General features: G+C 41.5%; 1 protein-coding gene across 14 annotated transcripts in view; it reads left to right on the top strand.

The window, feature by feature from the left end:
• The window catches only part of LOC138751919 (obscurin-like), a 755,203-nt gene that overhangs the window by 397,564 nt on the left and 335,472 nt on the right, over positions 1-22,167 (top strand). For 13 of the 14 annotated variants that reach the window (XM_069914884.1, XM_069914878.1, XM_069914879.1 and 10 more), the window contains 4 exons: positions 4,615-4,881; positions 5,825-6,091; positions 9,744-10,016; positions 12,415-12,681. In XM_069914884.1, coding sequence (XP_069770985.1) covers positions 4,615-4,881; positions 5,825-6,091; positions 9,744-10,016; positions 12,415-12,681 — 1,074 coding nt within the window. The remainder of the gene's footprint in view (positions 1-4,614; positions 4,882-5,824; positions 6,092-9,743; positions 10,017-12,414; positions 12,682-22,167) is intronic. The other variant, XM_069914883.1, reaches the window with a different exon arrangement.

Raw genomic sequence — 22,167 nt, 5'->3', positions numbered from 1 at the left:
TGAAAAGTGGCAAAGCAGCAGGTATGGATGGAATCCCCCCAGAGGTCTGGAAGGCTGGCAGCAAAACTCTGCATGACAAACTGCATGAGTTTTTCAAGCTTTGTTGGGACCAAGGAAAACTGCCTCAGGACCTTTGTGATGCCATCATCATCACCCTGTACAAAAACAGGGCGAGAAATCAGACTGCTCAAACTACAGGGGAATCACGCTGCTCTCCATTGCAGGCAAAATCTTCACTAGGATTCTCCTAAATAGAATAATACCTAGTGTCGCCAAGAATGTTCTCCCAGAATCACAGTGCGACTTTTGTGCAAACAGAGGAACTACCGACATGGTCTTTGCTCTCAGACAGCTCCAAGAAAAGTGCAGAGAACAAAACAAAGGACTCTACATCACCTTTGTTGACCTCACAAAAGCCTTCGATACCGTGAGCAGAAATGGGCTTTGGCAAATACTAGAGCGCATCGGATGCCCCCAAAGTTCCTCAACATGGTTATCCAACTGCACGAAAACCAACAAGGTCGGGTCAGATACAGCAATGCGCTCTCTGAACCCTTCTCCATTAACAATGGCGTGAAGCAAGGCTGCGTTCTCGCACCAAACCTCTTTTCAATCTTCTTCAGCATGATGCTGAAACAAGCCATGAAAGACCTCAACAATGAAGACGCTGTTTACATCCGGTACCGCACGGATGGCAGTCTCTTCAATCTGAGGCACCTGCAAGCTCACACCTAGACACAAGAGCAACTTGTCCGTGAACTACTCTTTGCAGACGATGCCGCTTTAGTTGCCCATTCAGAGCCAGCTCTTCAGCGCTTGACGTCCTGTTTTGTGGAAACTGCCAAAATGTTTGGCCTGGAAGTCAGCCTAAAGAAAACTGAGGTCCTCCATCAGCCAGCTCCCCACCATGACTACCAGCCCCCCCACATCTCCATCGGGCACACAAAACTCAAAACGGTCAACCAGTTTACCTATCTCGGCTGCACCATTTCATCAGATGCAAGGATCGACAACGAGATAGACAACAGACTCGCCAAGGCAGATAGTGCCTTTGGAAGACTACACAAAAGAGTCTGGAAAAACAACCAACTGAAAAACCTCACAAAGATAAGCGTATACAGAGCCGTTGTCATACCCACACTCCTGTTCGGATCCGAATCATGGGTCCTCTACCGGCATCACCTACGGCTCCTAGAACGCTTCCACCAGCGTTGTCTCCGCTCCATCCTCAACATTGATTGGAGTGACTTCATCCCCAACATCGAAGTACTCGAGATGGCAGAGGCCGACAGCATCGAATCCATGCTGTTGAAGATCCAACTGCGCTGGGTAGGTCACGTCTCCAGAATGGAGGACCATCGGCTTCCCAAGATCGTGTTATATGGCGAGCTCTCCACTGGCCATCGTGACAGAGGTGCACCAAAGAAGAGGTACAAGGACTGCCTAAAGAAATCTCTTGGTGCCTGCCACATTGACCACCGCCAGTGGGCTGATCTCGCCTCAAACCGTGCATCTTGGCGCCTCACAGTTCGGCGGGCAGCAACCTCCTTTGAAGAAGACCGCACTGACACTGACAAAAGGCAAAGGAGGAAAAACCCAACACCCAACCCCAACCAACCAATTTTCCCCTGCAACCGCTGCAACCGTGTCTGCCTGTCCCGCATCGGACTTGTCAGCCACAAATGAGCCTGCAGCTGACGTGGACATTTACCCCCTCCATAAACCTTCGTCCGCGAAGCCAAGCCAAAGAAAGAATAGTTCCAAAACCTTAGCAGTGGAGGTACAATTTGAAGGCTATATTTGCATTTGCACAGGCTTGGTTGACAACATTCAAGCCACTGTTGATTCATTCACACAGCATGAGAGGATGAGCACCACCCCCACCCTCTCACTATTCCCATACTCAACATCAGCAAGACACCCTGAGCTAAGCTATCCTTACTGCACCAACTGCCCTCTGACAATGAAAACATCGATCATTCCTAAATGTCAGAAGCCACCCTGTGACAAATATAGACCATGACGATGAAATTTACTCCCAACTTCAATGCACGAGTATTAGTTGATTGAAGAAAATATTATTTGAAGATTGAGATTTCAAACCTGGTACAAAAATAATCATCTATTGGGGAGCTCTGCCATATTTTTCTGAGACCTGGAATATCCACAGCAAGCATCTCAAAACACTGGAAATACAGTATCACAAATATTATTTCCACAATATATTTGGAAGGATAAGTAAACCAATGACATGTCTTCTCCCAGGTCAATATCTCAAAGTTTCACTCAGTGGACAATATGAGTCAAGCAATGTACTTAATTTGAGAAACACCAAAAACTGCAGATGCTAGAAATTTGAGTGAACAAAGAGAAGCTGGAGGGACTCAATGGGGTCAGGCAATATCCATGGAGAGAAATGGTCAATCAGAGTTTCATGTTGGGACTCTTTATTGATACTGGCTGAGTGATGAGTGACTCAACTCCTGATAATCTAAAGCCTTTTCATCCTCTTCAAGACATGTCAAATGTGTGTTATGGGGATAAGGCTGGAAAGGGCTACTGATGGTAGTGATCAGCCATGATCTGTAAAATGGCGGTGCTGGCTCGACGGGCCGAAGGGCCTACTCCAGCTCCTATTGTCTATTGTCTATTGTCTATAGTATACTATCCAATAAGTTTAATGTTATTTCATCAATGCTTAAGGTCAGTACAATGCTGGACAAAGCAGCTTGCTTGATTGGTATTCCACATAAACTCTTAGCATACATTTTGTTGTATCAAAACTGCAGTTTCTGCCATCAGAAAACATGTACAGCTTTACTTGGGCATGGCTACTTTGATAGCACCTCTTAAACAGAAAAACATTGGTAACTGGTATATAGGAACTCCATTTAGTTGCAGATTCCCCTCTAAATCGCATAACTTCCCGACTTAGAAATGCATAATTAACAGGCCTAAATTCAGGAATTGAATGGGTTCATCTCCCAGTGTGGTCTCCTCTGCATTGGAGAGAGAAGATGCAGGCTGGGAGATCGCTTTGTTGACCACCTCACTCTGTCTGCTACAATAGCGGGGATCTCTCAGTGGCCACCCAGTTCAGTTCCTATCTCCATTCTCTTGCTGACATGTCTGTCCATAGACTCATGCATTGCCAAACTGAATCTACATGCAAACTGGAGGAATAACATCTCCTATTCCCTCTGGACACCTTGCAACTGGATGGCATTAACATCGTCCTCCATTTTCCAGTAACAACCCTTCTCCCCTCATCTTTACCTATGTGTGTGTCTCTCTCTCTTTTTGCCCTTCCCCTTCTGTCTCCTTTCCCTTAGCTTTGAATTCATGAGGCCTACTCACCCCTCTCTCAATCAATTCTCAACGTTCTTCTCTCATGTCTCCTTTCAATATCCAATTAACACTGTATCTGCTCCTCCCCTGCCTTTCTTTACTTCTCAACAACCATTTAATTCAGGCGCCTACCTGCTTCTCACTCATATCTTGAACAGGGGCTCAGGCCCAAAACATCAGTTAAATATATATTTACCTCCTATGGATGCTGCAAGATCTGCTGAGTTCCTCCAACACTTCTGAATATTTTTACTACATTCAGGAATTCCCTACCAAACGGCATTTTAAAAGTATCTTCACCAGAAAAGAGGTTCAACCTACTCTAAAGTATAACTAACAAGAGGCAATAAAGCCAATGACATCTGAATCCCAACAAAAAGAATTATAAAACTGAAAAACTTGATTATTTGAAAATGAATGTTTCTTTGCAAACGAAGTTTTATATTATTTTCAGAACAATCAATTTATCATATTTTAGTCATGTATGAAAAATATTTGACTATTATTCAAGTCATATAGAAATATGATGTATCTTGTATTTCACATGCAGGAATGATATTGAAGGGTGACCATTTAAAAGCATAATGTCTGGCAATTATTCAGGGAGGCAATTATTTAGTTTGTTTTAAAGACCATAATATGCCAAACATTAATATCACATGCCCAAACCCACCAGCCCACCTGAACCAATAACTTAGCAGCAATCATCAAGGATCCACTTGCTCTATTCTTGCTGCTTCCACCAGGAAAAGGTATAGGTGCCACAAGACTCATTTCACCAAGGTTCAGGAACAATTGCGACCCCTTCACCATCAGACTCCTGAACAGCATACTCAATCAGAGACTCATTTAAGGATACTTAATTTGCACATTATTTATTATTGAGTATTACCATCAGTTTATTTACTTTTTTTTTGCTTATGTTTCTCTCTTTTGTATATGTATCTTTTTCCTCACTAGTTTGCATAACCAACTAATATAAATTCTGCTTGGCCCACAGGAAAAAGAATATCAGAGTTGTATGTGTTGTCATGTATGTAGTCTGACAATAAAATTGATCCCAAGCAATGTCAACAGTGGTTCAAATAGGGATAAAGGTTAAACCTAGACCTCTCCTTCGGTGTTATACACACACAAATTGAGATACATGTAATGATTATATGTGGTTTACACTTCTTATTCCTTCTCCTTCATTATAGTTCTTGTTAATGAAGGATTATATTTTTCAGAAAACCTATTAAATCCGTTATTTTGTCTCTGTTTCAGCTGCACCAGTAATGTTGATAAAAGAACTTCAGAGCCAAGAAGTTGAAGAGCATGGGATGGCCATCCTACGTTGCGAGCTATCCAAACCTCAAATTCCAGTTAACTGGAGGAAAGAATCCCTATTGATCTGTCCAAGTGAAAAATATAAAATGAAGCAGGAAGGTTGTGTCCAAGTATTACAGATTCACAATTTGGAATCAGTCGATGCTGGAGAATATTCTTGTTGTTTTGAGGATCAGAAAACCACAGCTTCTGTAACTGTGAAAGGTAGGTTAATAGAGCAGTAAAAAAAATTAAAAGTTCAGACACTCGAAATCTGAAGTAAAATAGAAAATGCTGTAATTATTTATCAGCTCACACAGTGTCTGTGAAAAGAAACAATTAATATTTCAAATTGATAATCCTCATTAGAACTGAGAAAGGTTGGAAATTAAACATGGCTTGAAATTTGAGAGAAGGGAGAGGACTGGAGGATAAAGTGACCAAGAGTGATACAGGTTAGGCAGCAACATGGCTACAAATTGTCAGTCAACATTTTGGGTCAGGGCCCTATATCAAGATAATAAAGTAGGAAGAAGAGGTTTAAATTATATCAAGGAGTGGATGAAATTTGGGAGGGGGTTAGAGGTGATAGGATATTGGACAGAAGGTGGTGAGATGAAGGCCACTGGGAGGGGGGGGGGAAAAGAAAAAAAGAAATGGTAGAATTAGATACAAGTGATGTTTCCTAAAATTAGAAAAATCAATGTTCATGCTGTTGGGTTTAAGGCAGGCCAGAAGGAATATAATATGCTGTTTTCACATTTACATTTAGTTCTATCCTGGCAATGGATGTGGCCAAGGAAAAATATATCAGGGTGGTTAATGAATTGAATTTATTCATTTTTACAAGCCTTAATTGGTTTTGTGTAAACACAGACAACTATTAATAGTAATTTTCGGCAGAGAGGCATTTTATACTAGTTGCCTGGAAACTAATAGCTGTATTTTTGTAGACAATGAATAGTTCTTAAATAATAGATTTTAGAACCAATGGGCTGTGTGGAAACTTCTGCACTTATGTAAAAATGATATTCTCCATTAATTCTTTGCTGAGAAATCCATTGGTGAATTGAACCCTTATGTTTATTAAAGTAACCTACTTTCTTTGCTTTTACCAATAGACATTTTTCTATGTTTTTGTATTGTTTTGATAATTATAACCTTTCAGCCTTGCCAGTACTTTTCAAGCGATGGCTTAAAAATGAGGAAGCAGAAGTAGGCCATTCAGTAATCCTGCCCTGTGAGCTTACTAAACCTGATGCCTTTGTGGAATGGAGAAAGGAAGCTGTGGTACTAAAACCAAACGACAAATATGAAATGAAACAGGAAGGCACCATTGTCAAATTACTAATTCACAATCTGGAGTTAGCAGATGCTGGGGAATATACTTGTGATTCAGGGGATCAACAGACTACTGCCTTCTTAACTGTCAGAGGTAATAATGAACATTATTTTTTTTAATTGAAAGGCAGACTATTTTCTGAATTATCATGTGGAAATTACAAGCCCTTGTTTTGTTAGGAGTTCCAAGTAGGATGCGTAAGAAAATATAATTAAATATTATAAACAGTTGATCAATGCTTTCATCAAAAAGACAAAGAAAAAGTGTATATCATGGCTAATGTGATTTATGGTGTGAAAAATAAAAAAAAAAAAAGACCCTCAGTGTTTCTTTAAAGTTAACCAGAGAAAATTGGACAGAAAGCTTGAATAAAAACATAAGCTTCCTCAAGATTTTTTTGTGGTCATTCGTGGGGAATGGATATTATGGGCAATGTCAGATTTCAGACTTATTGTCAGAGTACATACAATACATATAGAACTCTGAGATTCTTTTTTCCTGCGGCCGAGGCAGAATTACCACTTATTGGTAGTGTTAAAAAAAAACTGCACGTGTAAACAAATAGAGAACTGTAAGCAGATAACAAATGTAAACAAACTATGCAATAAAGAGAGAATAATAATAATAGAAAAATCAATAAAGAGCACAAGCAAGTCTTTAAATGAGCTCTGATTAAGTTTGTTGTTGAGGAGTCTGATGGTGAAGGAGTAGCAGCTGTTCCTGAACCTGGTGGTGCAAGACATGTGGGGCCTACTATACCTCTTTCCTGATGGCAGCAGTGAGAACAGAGCATGTGCTAGGTGCTGGGGAGCCTTGATGATTGCTGCTGCTCCCCAATGGCAATGTTCCCAAATATTCTCATAGTTGGGAGGGTTTTGCCTGTGATGTTCTGGGCTGAGTTCAGAGGGCTTTACACTCAGGGTAATTGGTGTCCCTATACCAGATGGTGATGGAGACGTTCAGCACATTTTCCACCACACATCTGTAGAAATTTGCCAGGGTTTCTGGCAATGTTAATGTTGGTATTAATTGTTCATTCCTCTTTGGCCTTATCTGATGAGGCATTTGGTGGTTTTGAATCACATGTAAATCAGACTGGGAATTGTTAGGTCTGCTTTGTTCATGAATGAGTGAGTCAAACACCAGACTGAGTCGAAATCAAGGTTCTTTGTTCTTTATTGCCGGATTGTAACACTTGCAACTAACAGTGTTAGTTGGAGAAGGCGCATTCTGCCGTTATCAGCAAGCGCTGGTTTTTTATACCTCAGGATACGTCCTTAATAAATTATCATACCATGATCATGGTATGTCCTCTAAAGAGGACAAAGGAGGGATTGTTAGGTAAAAACATCATGAGCTGGGAATGTAGAGGGAGTCACCCAGTGCTGGGCCGTAACAAGATGCAGTTGTGACCTTGTACTCTCAAGATAAGAGTGGGGATGACAAATTGATGTGCAGGAGGCTAGCAGAGAAGGATAGCAACAGTTTATTCATTGGACAATGTCATGGTATGATCATTTACTAAGGACGTATCCTGAGGTATATAAAAAACACCACTTGCTGATAACGGCAGTATGCGCCTTCTCCAACTAACACTGTTAGTTGCAAGTGTTACAATCTGGCGATAAAGAACCTTGATTTCGACTCAGTCTGGTGTTTGACTCACTCATTCATGAACACAGCAGAGACCTAACAGAATGGCTACAGCATTTTCATCCCTGAAGGAAATTTATGAGCCATGAGATACAGGAGGAGGAGTGGCTCGACTCTGCCATTATATCATGAGCTGACCCATTCTCCCACTCAGCTCCATTCCCCATAACCATTGATACCCTGATTATTCACATACTTATCAATCTCTGTCTTAAATAAGCCCAAGGCCCTGGTCTCCATAGCTAACTATGGTAGTAAATTCCAGAGGTTCACCACTCTCTGGCTAAAGAAATTCTGTCAAATTAACGTGTCACACTCTTAACACTGCGGTTAGCGCAACACTGCTACAGCACCAGCAATTGGCATGAGTTTGAATTCTGTGCTGTTTGTAAGGAGTTGGAATGTTTTCTCTATGTCTGTGTGGGTTTTCCCTGGGGTCTGGTTTCCAAAATGTACTAGGGGTTGTAGGTAAATTGGGCGGCATGGGCTCATGGGCTGAAAAATTTATAATATAAATTTTAAAATCTCTCTTTTCTATGGATGTCTTTAAATCCTGAAGTTGTGTCCTGTTGTCCTTTACTCCCCTACCACAGGAAACACCATTATTAAAAGACTCATCCCACTTTGGCTACAGTCTCTTCTTCCTCATGGAATGAGGAAGAAGATTCCTGAATATGAGATCACACACCATCAGATTCAGGAACAGTTTTACGCCATTATCAGATTCCTGAACGAACCTCATTCTAGTAAATTATGTTGCCACTGTTCTGTACTAACTGATCTCTCTCTGTTACTATGCATTTTTGTACTGTGCCTTACTTGCTGCACTATGTAAGGTCTGTCTAGCTGGACTGCTTGGAAAACAAACTTTATCACTGCACCTTGGTATAGGTAAAATAAAGTTGAATGAGAGATTTGAGTAACCTGGGACTATACTCGTTGGAGAATGAGAGGGGATTTTATAGAAACATATTAAATGATGAAAGATATACAGAAGATAGAGGCAGGATGCTGTTTCCACTGGTAAGTGAGACTAGAATGAAGGGACATAGCCTCAAGATTCAAGGGAGGAGATTTAGGATGGAGCCGAAGACGATCTGATTTTTCCAGAGAGTAGTGACACTGTGGAAATCTCTGCCCAAGGAAGCTGTAGAAACAGCCTCGTTAAAGATATTTCTTTCTTTTTCAATCTTTTTATTGTTTTTTTGTGGGGGGGGAAAAAATCAGGTTACATATGAAATAATGTTCAGGTAAAGATAAAATAGAATTACAGATGATAAACAATGGTTAAAGTTATGTATGATCCATGTAACTGATGATGAAAAAAAGAAAAAAAAATCTATTGTTCATCTAATTTCTAACCCCAACCTGAGCAATTGCTGTCAAAGTCACCATCAACTACTAATTTTGATATGAATAGGTTCAAAAAAGGGAAAGGAAAAAAAAGGACCAAAAATAATTGATCTATAAATTTTGAAAATAGTTGAAAAAAACCCATAAGAGAAGAAAATTTAATATATTGTTATAGTAGTTGAACACTTAATTTTCTTTGGAGAAAGTGATGCCGTCAAATCCAATAACTATTGTGTATGCGTGGGAGGGACGACATCTTTCCATCACAGCAGAATGAGCCTTCTAGCAATCAGGGAATCTATCTTACTCAGTCAGAAAGATACTTAAGAGCGAGTAAGAAAGATTTTTGCATAGCAGGGGAATTAAAGGTTTTGGAATAATGGCAGGTACGAGGAATTGAATTCTGCTCCTATTTCTTATACTCTTAGGAACTTGAGCTGGCACAATGACAATTCCATGATTCGAAGCCAGGAGTACATAGCAATTTCTACATTTTTTGGCTGATTGATTTACTGAGAGGGGTTGTTGCTGCATTAAAAAAAATCTGCACTTTTTGGAAGAGGGTTATTTAAAAGGTTAAAAAAGCACTAAAATTCTTTGGGATATACACTGTTTACAGTGGGTCACTGTAACAGTTCAGATTTACCTTGTTTCCACGTCAATTTTTAGCCTCTCTCAACCAAAATTTTCTTTGAAGACTATTGATTTACTGTTTTTTTTTCTCTCTCTTTTTTTCTAGAGCTAGATATAAAAATTATTGATGGTTTGAAAAATTTGGAAGTGATTGAAGGTGGCAAAGCTTTGTTTGAATGTAAGCTGTCCCATGAAAATGCACGAGGTGTTCAATGGATTTTGGGAGGAATTGAACTGCAGAATAATGAAATGAATGAGATTTCAGTGAAGAATGGTAATATTCATACTATTCTGTTAAGAAAAATCACACAAGATGACACTGGTACTATGATTTTTAAGGTTGGGAAGTACACATCTTCAGCTCAGCTTAATGTCAAAGGTAATGGTTAAAAAACATTAGATTTCAAAGAAAATGAAAAATGTATTTTCCAGATCTTTGTATATTTCTGCCTTTTAAAAAAATGCTTCATAATTCACAATTGTCAAATATAGTGAAATCAAGGTCATGTTGAATCTCAATATCCTCCCTGTTGGGTTATTCCAGTAGGATGCAACAGGTTTTTACTATATTTCCAAATTTGCTGCTTCATGCAGGTCATCCTGTACTAATCTCATGCAGAAATTATTTCATTTGGAGCAGGTAACATATCAGGCACTGGGATTTCCCTGTGTTTAAAAAGTTCCATGCCCCCAGGTAGAAACTAACTGGATGTGTATGTCCAAATGGAGTTCCCTTAATGGTCTGGACTATTTTTGTGAAATGAATTGTCTTTACTTCAATATGGAGCTTGTGGATTATAAGAATTCCTCCCATTAAGTACCATGTTTCAGAGAAGCATACTTGACATCCTGAAGAAGACTACCCTGCCTTCAGCAGCGGCACTGAGGTAAAGTGCTACCTTTTTCTCCAGGTATTACACTAATGTTCTATCCAACCTCATCAGCTGAGCATGGACACAACCAGAGACACACAAGTGCCAGGATAATTACGAATGCCATAGTTCTCCTGAAGAGAAGATTTTGTTGTCTGCACCCGTATGTTATTGTCTTGCAGTACATACCAAGTAAATATGCAAATGTAATAATCATCAAAATTTTAATTTAATTTTCCACCCTTGCCATATTAAAATAAGGAGTCTAGAACTAGAGGACCATGAGGCAAACATAATGTACAGGAAGCCCAAGAATAAGATGGCAGCTACTGTGCAGATATCATTGCCCAACAGCCTCAGGCTGTTTATCTTCCTGCCAAATGGAGGAACATTTAGTCTGTATCCATTCAAGCTTTGGCAATTCAAATATTTGTCTAGGTACTTCTTGAATGTTGTGAGCATCTCTGCTTATGTATAAGTATGGCTTGGCATAAGACTCATACCATCTCCCCCAGATCAGGCAGTCCATTTCAATTCCAGCCATCTCAATCTTCTCTGCAGGAAAACCAACCCAAACTATCTAGTCTCTCCTCATAACTGATGTATTCCATCCCATTGAGCACACTCAGTGCAAACACATACTTTCTGCAGTGTGGTAAGCAGAACTGAACATAACACTCCTGTTACCTACTCAGTGTTTTACAATGTTGCGCTATAAAAAATAATGGCAGCGCTCTAGGAGTTGCTGTAATAGCAGCACTTCTGCTTAATGTGGAGAGCGGAGTCACAGTGCTCCCTCACTGATCCAACCACCCAGTTTGACTGCCTTCAGCTCCTGTTAAAGGAGCTGATGGTACCTTATTTTACAATCCTTCCAACCATGGTATCTGGGCCCAATATAGCAGTGCCTATGTTTGGCCGACACCACAAGGGGTTGCAGAGGTCTGCTGCAGACCACTTCACAGTTGAGAAGGAGAATAAAAACACAAGATCCATGTGACAATAACCATGGTGGTGGACCAGCGATGAGCTCTGAAACTGAAGAGCATACAGGCAGTGAGCTGTTGGTGACTGGAGGTGAAGAAGAAGCCACGCAGGCTAAGGGATGTTGCCAACTGCAGTTAAAGGACTCACACCAGACTGTGGACTGCTGGAGAATGGCTCAAGATTGTCTAAAAGGCTACCAGTGATCAGAACCGGGATGCGAGAGGCTCCCTGAACGTGTCAGAGGTTTGAATGTGGAGCTCGGGTTGCCAATGGTTTGGACTGGAGGCTATATGGCTGTAGAGACAGTGGGAGCACTGGAGGCAAATCCATGGATATTCAATTAGTCTGTGGGTACTTTTTTTTGCTTTTCTTTCTCTGATTGTCAGGGGCACCAGGCAATTTATGCTGATGGCAAATCTTTTTCTGACTTATGATAGACTAAAGGAAATTTTGTGCCATATCACATGTTTCTGTTTTATTGCAATAAAAGAATGTTGACTCTTGAATCTTTTTTGTATTCTATGCCTTGGCGAATGAAGGTAAGTGTGCCTTCTTTACTACCTTACTTACCTGTGCTGTAATATTCAGAGATCCTTGGACATGCACATCAAGATTCCTCTGTTTCTCAATGACCAAAACATTCATTGTGTAATTGAAGGATTGATAGGAATTGTACAGATTCCATTTTAGCACTTTTGTTTCTGGAGATAAATCACAGTAATGTTTCTAACTTTGACAAATTTCAGGGCTTTTTTTAGGATTTCTTTGGCCATTTGCCATATTTTAGTACATCAAAAGAAAATGCCATACAATTCCTCAGTAACTACCTACATTTGATGTATATGTTTTAATTTATACTATACAACAGAAGTTTCAATTAGGAGCCATCTGAAATTTTGTTATTGTTTCATTTTTCAGCTCTTCCTGCAACTTTCACTAAACAACTTCAAAGTATGGAAGTGAATGAGGCTGAAACAGCAATATTGCACTGTGAGCTCTCACGATTGAATGTTCAAGTCATTTGGAAAAAAGGATTAACAACAATCTTTTCAAGTAGCAAGTATGAAATTAAACAGGAAGGTTGTATACACAAGTTATGCGTACACAACCTGACATCAGGGGACTCGGGTGAATATACCTGTATATCTGGAGATCATCAAACCACAGCTTCCTTAACTGTGAAAGGTGAGTTAGATAAATAATACTCTATTTGAAAATGTTAATTATATTGAAGATTCCCCCATACCACTGGAGATTTTTAGAGACTACTGTTATGAGCCCAGAGGACCCCAAAACCCAGTAGCAATAGATATTCAGCAAGACAAGTGGTTACTTAAACAAAAGTTGCATTTAATGATCTTTAAACATAAAAACAGAACCAAACTTTAACTTATTACTATTAACTTACTTAACCCTCTTATTCTAAGCGCACATGTATGTAATGTGTATACAAGTTTAGAAAAGTTCTTTGATTCACAGTCCAATCTCACTTCTCATTCTTCCATGTTTACTGGTTTCAAGCTATTCTTATACTGTGCACAGAATTTAACATTATGTGCTTGAAAGGTAAATAGTTACTGCTCAGGAAGGTTTAGAAAAGTTCTTTGATTCACAGTCCAATCTCACTTCTCATTCTTCCAAGTTTACTGGTTTCAAGCTATTCTTATACTGTGCACAGAATTTAACATTAAGTGCTTGAAAGGTAAATGGTTACTGCTCAGGAAGGTTCTGGTCGGTATTCCCAGAGAGATTTGTTGTTTGTTGGATACAAACTGATTCCTTGTAATTAGGCATGTCAGTGTCTTGCCGAAGAAACTTGCCCCATCAGGGTTTTCCAGATGATAACCTCTTTCTTTCAGGTCTTCACAGAGTTCCTTTTTGTTTCCCTTATTTCAAGTGAAACATTAGGCAGCCAGTCCTCTCCTCTTGTATGAACCACAAGGGCTTTGACCAGGCTGAACTGAGCACTCATAACCCGTCTTCAAAATAGGGTTTTTCCACAAGCTTGCCAGCTTGTCCTGTTGCAGTCCCAGCTATTGCAACTGACTGTAAAACTGCAGAACTGATTTATATCGCTCTCTCTCTCTCTCTCTCTCTCTCTCTCTCTCTCTCTCTCTCTCTCTCTCTCTCTCTCTCTCTCTCAGAGAAAAGCCTGTTTGACTCCCTCTCTGCTTGCAAAATCCACATGACCCTCTTAGAACAGCAAACAGCACTCCCAGACAGCCTGTAGCTCCAAACCTACTCCTCAGAATTCTTTCATCTGTTGATTTTCAAAACAATCCTTTAGTGAAGTCTCTTGGGCACGCTCCAAAGCTTTTGCAAAGGCTCTTGGAGCCGGCCTGTCTAGCTTGAGCAGAGCTCCAGTGTTTTAAATAAGATCTGTTTTGAAGTGTTTGTATGTGACCTACACTAAAACATCTACCACACTTTATCTCCCAAAAACATATCTATATGCAATATAACACAACATAATCTGTGACGCCTCACAGTTTGGCGGGCAGCAACCTCCTTTGAAGAAGACCGCAGAGTCCACCTCACTGACAAAAGGCAAAGGAGGAAAAACCCAACACCCAACCCCAACCAACCAATTTTCCCCTGCAACCGCTGCAACCGTGTCTGCCTGTCCCGCATCGGACTTGTCAGCCACAAATGAGCCTGCAGCTGACGTGGACATTTACCCCCTCCATAAATCTTCATCCGCGAAGCCAAGCCAAAGAAGAAGAATCTGTCACGCTACCAGTTTTCTTGTGTTTTATACAAGGTATGTAGAACATTACAGTACAGAAGATATCCTGCAGCCCACGATGTTGTGCTGGCCGATATAAGATGGCTCTACAACAACCTACTCTTTCCCAACCACACACCCATAACCCTCTGTTTTTCTTACGCCCATGTGTCTGTCTGTGAGTCTTTTGAATGTCCCTATTGTACTAGCCTCCATGACCACCACCAGCAATACATTCCAGGCATCCACCACAAAAAAAATTATCTCTGTTTCCTCCCCTAAAGTTATCTCCACTCACCTTAAGCACATGACCTCTGGATTGATAGGAATTAAATTCCATTTTAGCTATGGAATTCCATTTGGTAACCAATTCCAAATTTGAATACTCACAGTTATTTCAAAGATAACAAACTTGGGTGGTAACCTGTTTAATGAAGCTAGAAGTTATAGCATATGTGCTACATAGCTTCAGTGATTGAATTGGTCATTGATTATTATGCCAAAAATAATATCAATGAGCAAAATTAGTGTTATTTTACAAAATGGTCATGGAGAATCATTCACAGAAGAATTGTAAAAATATAACTTTTGTAGTAATGTGAGAGGCAGAGGTGCCTTCACAGATTTCACTCGAGACAAAAATTGAGAACAAAGAACATTTATTATACTATTACAACAATGCAAAGTTGGGTGCTTCCCCTTACCCTGGGAATACACACAGATACTGGAGCTGACCCAACTTTTTATACATTTCATTTCAGTACAGAGGTACCTTCCCCCTTAACGTTCTTCTGCCTCCTGGATTGGTTTAGCATTAGGTAATTCTGTCTACGGGCACACAAAACTCAAAACGGTCAACCAGTTTACCTATCTCGGCTGCACCATTTCATCAGATGCAAGGATCGACAATGAGATAGACAACAGACTCGCCAAGGCAAATAGTGCCTTTGGAAGACTACACAAAAGAGTCTGGAAAAACAACCAACTGAAAAACCTCACAAAGATAAGCGTATACAGAGCCGTTGTCATACCCACACTCCTGTTCGGCTCCGAATCATGGGTCCTCTACCGGCACCACCTACGGCTCCTAGAACGCTTCCACCAGCGTTGTCTCCGCTCCATCCTCAACATCCATTGGAGCGCTTACACCCCTAACGTCGAAGTACTCGAGATGGCAGAGGTCGACAGCATCGAGTCCACGCTGCTGAAGATCCAGCTGCGCTGGATGGGTCACGTCTCCAGAATGGAGGACCATCGCCTTCCCAAGATCGTGTTATATGGCGAGCTCTCCACCGGCCACCGTGACAGAGGTGCACCAAAGAAAAGGTATAAGGACTGCCTAAAGAAATCTCTTGGTGCCTGCCACATTGACCACCGCCAGTGGGCTGATAACGCCTCAAACCGTGCATCTTGGCGCCTCACAGTTTGGCGGGCAGCAACCTCCTTTGAAGAAGACTGCAGAGCCCACCTCACTGACAAAAGGCAAAGGAGGAAAAACCCAACACCCAACCCCAACCAACCAATTTTTCCTTGCAACCGCTGCAATCGTGTCTGCCTGTCCCGCATCGGACTTGTCAGCCACAAACGAGCCTGCAGCTGACGTGGACTTTTTACCCCCCTCCATAAATCTTCGTCCGCGAAGCCAAGCCAAAGAAAGAATTCTGTCTACGTGTATTCTAACTTCTTATCAGTTTCTGTGTCTTCCTGCAAACTTGTTTACCAGGAGATACCATGTCTTTGTTCTTTACTCATTAATCAAACCCCAAGACTTGCTAAATCTATCTACTTGCTATCCTATTTTGAAGACCCCTATTTTATTATACTTGTTTAAACTTTCCTCACATTCCATGATCCCCTCACCCCGATTTAACCCATCATACTTCATTCTTAATTAGCACTTACTTGACTCCTCACATTCCAGTATCCCCTCACCCCGATTTAATCTATCATACTTCATTCTTAATTAGCACTTACTTGACTCCTCACATTCCAGTATCCCTTACAATCCACCCTTTTTCTTTAGCTACACTTAGTAAACCCTCATTCGGTAGTGTTCTTTTAAGCTTGGTCCTTTTCCCAGCGAGTGAGTAAACGAACTGCGGCCTCAGCATCATCAGACAGAGTTTGGGAAGCATACATCATTTGGGTTGTAGTGACCTGCCGAAGGGCCCGTTGAATTAAACACTGCACACAAGGCATTAGGCAGGGAATTATTATGAAGGCTAAAATAAAAAGTCCAGCTGCTATAAGGGCCGTGTGTATCCAACTCCATTCACCAGTAAAAAGTTTAGTCCATCACATAGATGCCAAGTCTGGACCGGGACATGGGAAAGTTTTCGAATTCCTGAAGAAATATTTTTTACCGCCTGGCCATTGACATCAATTTTCAAACAACAATTGGTAAGGTTCAGTTTTCCACAGACGCCGCCTTCAGCGGCCAACAATTAATCAAGGGCCAGGCGATTTTGATAAGCTGTAACACGTATCTGTTGTTGCTCATCAGCCAATAAATCTAAGGCTGTCGCTGTCTGATTAGTGATAATTTCCAAAACTGCCTGGAGTCTGATCAAACGATTTAGTATATAAATGGGGGTTCGTTATCCCCATGATCCATCCTGAGCCCAAGTAGCAGGGCCATAATATGAAATAATACGTTCAGGGGGCCAGTCTTCACCCCAACTTCCAATTTTAAGTTCTCTATTTGGACGAGTATCCTGAGGAGATTGTGGGATCAGGCGCATATATAACTTGGTGGAAAGGTGATGGTCGGCCTGCAAAGGCAGTAAGACAAATTGAGGTTGAATGATTCCAATACAACAAGTGCCACTCCAATCAGGTTCTAAAAAGGTATAAGCCATATTCCCACAAATCCAATATAAACCCTCTGGTGCATATCCATGTGGGATAGTCTGGCTCCAGACCTGCCGAAGCGAGGGTATGCCCCGGTAAGGATTGTTACCTGAACAGTTCCATATGTCAGTGGTGTCATTCATACTCTCATAAAGCACACTATCTGAATCTCTTTTCATAGAGAAATACCAGGTAGGGGTTGCAGGATACCAAACAGCTGTAGTATTCTTGAGCAGCTTAAGTCGTTTATAACTGGAATCCCCCTTATAGTGATGGCCTTTAGCCTTCTGGATGCATTCGTCACCCAATGGATGATTTACAAGATGCCAAGTTTGGGGGGGCGTTCAATTTTATTTGTTGTACCATTAAAGCGTAGAAGTTCCCATATATCCAAAGGCTCACCTTGCCAGGGCCAGGTACCATCTCTAGTTGGCCCTCCGCAAATCCAACAATTCTTCAACCCCAGCAAGTCAGCTGTTCGTTGATCTACCCACTTATTGTCACCTAACTGGTGAATAGCAGCCTGTCTGCGAGCATTAGCATAAATATACCCGTTATCCCTACTCCAGGTATAGCCCTGACTAATATTTTGCTTATAATTCTCCCACCATCTCCTCTGCACTTGTCTTTTTAATACCCGTAGAGGCCGGGACGCAGACCCAAGCCACTCCCCTAGGACAGTTTTTCTTCCCTGGTCCATGTTGGGATCCTAAATTAAACCATATTAAATAAGGTACCCCACTGTGAATGCACTTCCTACCTGTGCCCTGTTTGCATTCTAAAGGTAAACTTGTCCATTCTTCAAAGTAACTATCACCAATGCTGCCCCTATTCCAGGAGGACTTAATACATTGGGTATTTTCCCAAAAATTGGGAACCAGCAAGAAAACAATACCGCAAATAGTAAAAATAATATTATAACAATTTTTTTCGGCGGAGAGTGACTTTCAGACCAGAAGGATGCGAGACTGCATGCCAGGTAGAGGGGATATTGTCAACGTCTTTAGTCTGTGGATTAGTACACTTAACACATTGCACGTGAGTCCATCCCTTTTCTTTTATTCGTACTGCAGTGTCTGTAATCAAAAGTAAACAAAAAGGGCCGTCCCATACAGGTTCTAGTTTATGGCCTTGCCACGCTTTTACATATACCCATTCATCAGCTTTAATGGAATGAATGGGATAGTCCAAGGGTGGGGTTTGAGCTAATAATCCCTTCTGTTTTAAGTCATTCAAAGAAGTGGAAAGCCCCTGTAAATATTTAGATATATATTGGTCGTTAGCCTCAGGGGTAGGGGAATTGGTGTGGAAGTCCATGTAGGGAAGACCGAACATCATCTCATATGGTGAGACAGCAAGGTCCTTACGAGGAGCTGTGCGAATCCTGATTAAAGCTAAAGGTAAGCATTTAACCCAGGAGAGGCCAGTTTCCTCATGAAGTCGAGTGAGTTGGTTTTTCAGGGTCTGATTCATCCGCTCAACACGGCCTGAACTCTGGGGGTGCTAAGGGGTGTATAACTGCCAATCTATCCTCAAGATTTTACACAGACCCTGGAGTACCTGAGAGGTAAAATGTGTACCTCGATCTGAGTCAATGGTTTGAACAATGCCGTAACACAGAATAATAGCCTCTAGTAATACCCGGATAATGGTGCTAGCACGATCATCGGGGGTCGGAAAAGCCTCAACCCATTGAGTAAAATGATCCACCATCACCAGGAGATATTTATAAACCCCTATCTTAGGTAATTCCGTGAAGTCAATCTGTATTCGTTGAAATGGGCGTACGGCCATATCATGACCCCCAGGCATTACATGGCGCATTACTTTCTTATTCACTCGCTGACAAATTGGACATCCCCGTGTACTTTTTTGGCTATGGTGTATATTCCAGAACAATTAAAGGACCATACAAAGGCATCAACAAGTGCCTGCGTTCCCCAGTTTGTCTGCTGGTGGAGCTGATCAATAATTTGATGAGCCAAGGCCTTATTCAGGATTTGGCGCCCCTCTGCCGTCCACCATAACCCATCTGCAGTTTGACGCATTCCCTGGTTTTTCATATAAACCTCCTCTTCCTGTGAAAAGATGGGAGTCTTTTGAATCTCATGTTGGGTGGGGACTAACAGCTGCATCTCTATTATTTTTGATAGTGCAGCCTGTTTGGCAGCTTCATCTGCCCATCTGTTACCCTGGGTTTCAGGACTGTCAATAATTTGATGGCCTCGTACATGAACTACAGCTATCTCCTCAGGTAACATAAGAGCATCTAAAGATTGAACAATTAAATTCTCATGGATCAACTTTTATCCTTTCCCAGTTATCATTCCCCGCTCTTTCCAAATCTTTCCAAAGGTGTGTACTACACCAAAAGCATACTTGGAGTCGGTATAGATTGTGCTCACCTTTCCCTCTAGACCCTGAAGAGCTCTACAGAGGGCATACAATTCACAGGATTGGGCCGATCAAGTACCGGGGAGACGACCGGCTCAATCACAACTCCTTCATTCCCGTCCACTACACTATACTCGCTATAACGAATGCCATCAATGCAATGGAAATATCCATCAATAAACCATCTTTCACCCTCTCGTAAAGGTTCATCGCTTAAATCATCTCTAATTTTAGTCTGTAAATCTATCACCTCTAAGCATACATGCTCTAAATCATTGGGGACAGTATCAGAATCTGGAGAAACCAAGAAGGCAGCTGGATTCTGATCTTTATTTGTAACCAGTGTCATATCATCCCTATCCATAAGGATTGCTTCATACTTCAAAATTCTGGAATCAGTAAGCCACCTTCCGATACGTTGTAAGAGAATGGTGCAGACTGTGTGAGGGGTGTGAACTATTATCGGGGCAACAAACGTAATTTTTCGTCTTTCCTCTACTAAAATAGCAGTGGCTGCAATTGCTTGCACACATTCTGGCCAACCACGACAAACAGGATCTAAAATCTTTGATAGAAAGGCAACTGGTTGTCTAAAGCCTGCCCGCTCTTGTGTTAATACTCCCATGGCCACACCTTCTTTTGCATTGGTATATAGGTCAAATGGCTTATTTAGGTCAGGTAAGGCCAAAACCGGGGTACTAGCAAGACGCTGTTTTTCCAAGGTAAAATCTTTAATCTCCTCCTCCGTCCAGACAACAGTTTCGCCCCCTAGAGTCGCAAGTTTATCATAAAGAAATTTGACCAGGCTAGAATAATTCTCAATCCAAATTCTACGGTATCCCACCAAACCAAGGAATTTCCTAAATTCTTGAGCATTCTTTGGAAGCGGGACCTGCAAAATACCGCATATTCTCTCTGGACTTATCTTCCTAATTCCTTGACTAACCAAATGACCTAAGTATTTAACCTCGGATTGAACAAATTGCAACTTCGATTCACTCACTCTAAGACCCTTATTCCCTAGAAAATTCAATAAATCAACAGTGTATTGTTTAACCAAATCATACATTTCCCCCGTGATTAATAAATCTTCAACATATTGTAGTAATTGACAATCCTCTCTCCGAGGGGCCTCATCTAGTACTTGTTCCAAAACTTGGCCAAACAAATTTGGTGATTCCGTAAAACCCTGGGGAAGGACCGTCCACCGGTATTGGTTTTTCCGTCCTGTAAAAGGATTTTCCCACTCAAATGCAAACATGTCCCTACTATCTATTGCCAAAGGACAGGTCGAGAAGGCATCTTTGAGATCATTTACACTGAATCATTTACTATGGGGATCAATCTTACCCATCAACGTATAAGGGTTAGGTACAACTGGATAATGGGTAAGAATAATTTTGTTTAACTCTCTCAAATCCTGTACTAATCGGTATGTACTGTCTGGTTTTTGGACAGGTAAAATTGGAGTATTAAAAGGTGACATACAGGGTTCGAGTATAGCATCTTTCACCAATTGATCAATTACTGGCTGCAGCCCCTTTCGGCCAGCCATAGGAATTGGATACTGTTTTCGTCGACTACCTGGTCAGGGTCCTTTAGAGTAACTTGCAGGGGAGGAACATCTAACCCTCCTCAATTGCCTCTTTTCGCCCATACCCTAGGATTTATTAGTCCCAAATCCTCCTCCGTCAGTACATAAAATTGCACCCCGATGCCTGATCCCTGTGGTCTTGTACCGATAGCCAATTAGTCCTGTAAATCACATCCCAACAAGCAAACCCCAGCTTGGGGAACTAATAAAATATCCTCTGTTACAATTTTTCCTCCCATTTGTATCTTTACATTCTTTAATTTAGGGACCGCAAAATCTCTCCTCCCCACCCCCGAAATCATCACCATCCCTTCTGTAGTAACACCCTCGGGCCGTTGTACAATACTAGACCGGGCTGCCCCGGAGTCTACTAGGAAAGTCATTTTGTCACCGTGGGGTCCTATGCTTAAATTTACCAATAGTTCTCCGTGCAGCCCCACGGTGTGTATTGACTGAGAACCGTGACCCCCCCCTATTCATAATCTGCCTCCATCAATGCGTAAGATCGCGTCTCCCCGGCCCGCATTGGGCATTCCCTCTTAAAGTGTCCATCCTTTTTACAATAATAGCAAACTAATGCTCCTGTCTCCCAATTTCTGCCAGGGTCTCCACGGGGTCCCAGAAACGGTCGCCATCCCCGGAATTCTCCTCTACCCCTACCTCTGCCCTAGTCTCTACCTCCCCACTCCCAGCGCTCCTCCCAACATCCAGGAGCTGACACACGGCTCCTAACACTTCCTTGCTTTCCATCCACAACTTCCTTTACTGCCTGCATCAAAATCTTAGCCTTCCCTTTCTGTTTTTCTTCAGACTTCTGGACGTATGCCCTTTGTGCGATTTGCAAAAGCTATGATATTCCCTGTTCATGCCAATTCTCTGTCTTTTGTAATTTCTTCCTGATATCTGGGGCTGAATTTGTAACAAAACCCATCAATACCAACTGTTCACCTGCTGGGGATTCTATATCTAACCCCCCAAATTGCTGTATGGCCGCACGTAATCTAGTCAGAAATGCAGAGGGGGTCTCCTCGGGACCTTGGGGAACCTCAAATGCCTTCTTAAAGTTCTGTCCTTTTGGAACAGACTCCTTTATTCCTCTTATTAGATT

The sequence above is a fragment of the Narcine bancroftii genome, chromosome 1, assembly GCF_036971445.1.
Source record: "Narcine bancroftii isolate sNarBan1 chromosome 1, sNarBan1.hap1, whole genome shotgun sequence".
Taxonomy (NCBI): domain Eukaryota; kingdom Metazoa; phylum Chordata; class Chondrichthyes; order Torpediniformes; family Narcinidae; genus Narcine; species Narcine bancroftii.
This window is presented reverse-complemented; position numbering and strand designations above follow the sequence as displayed.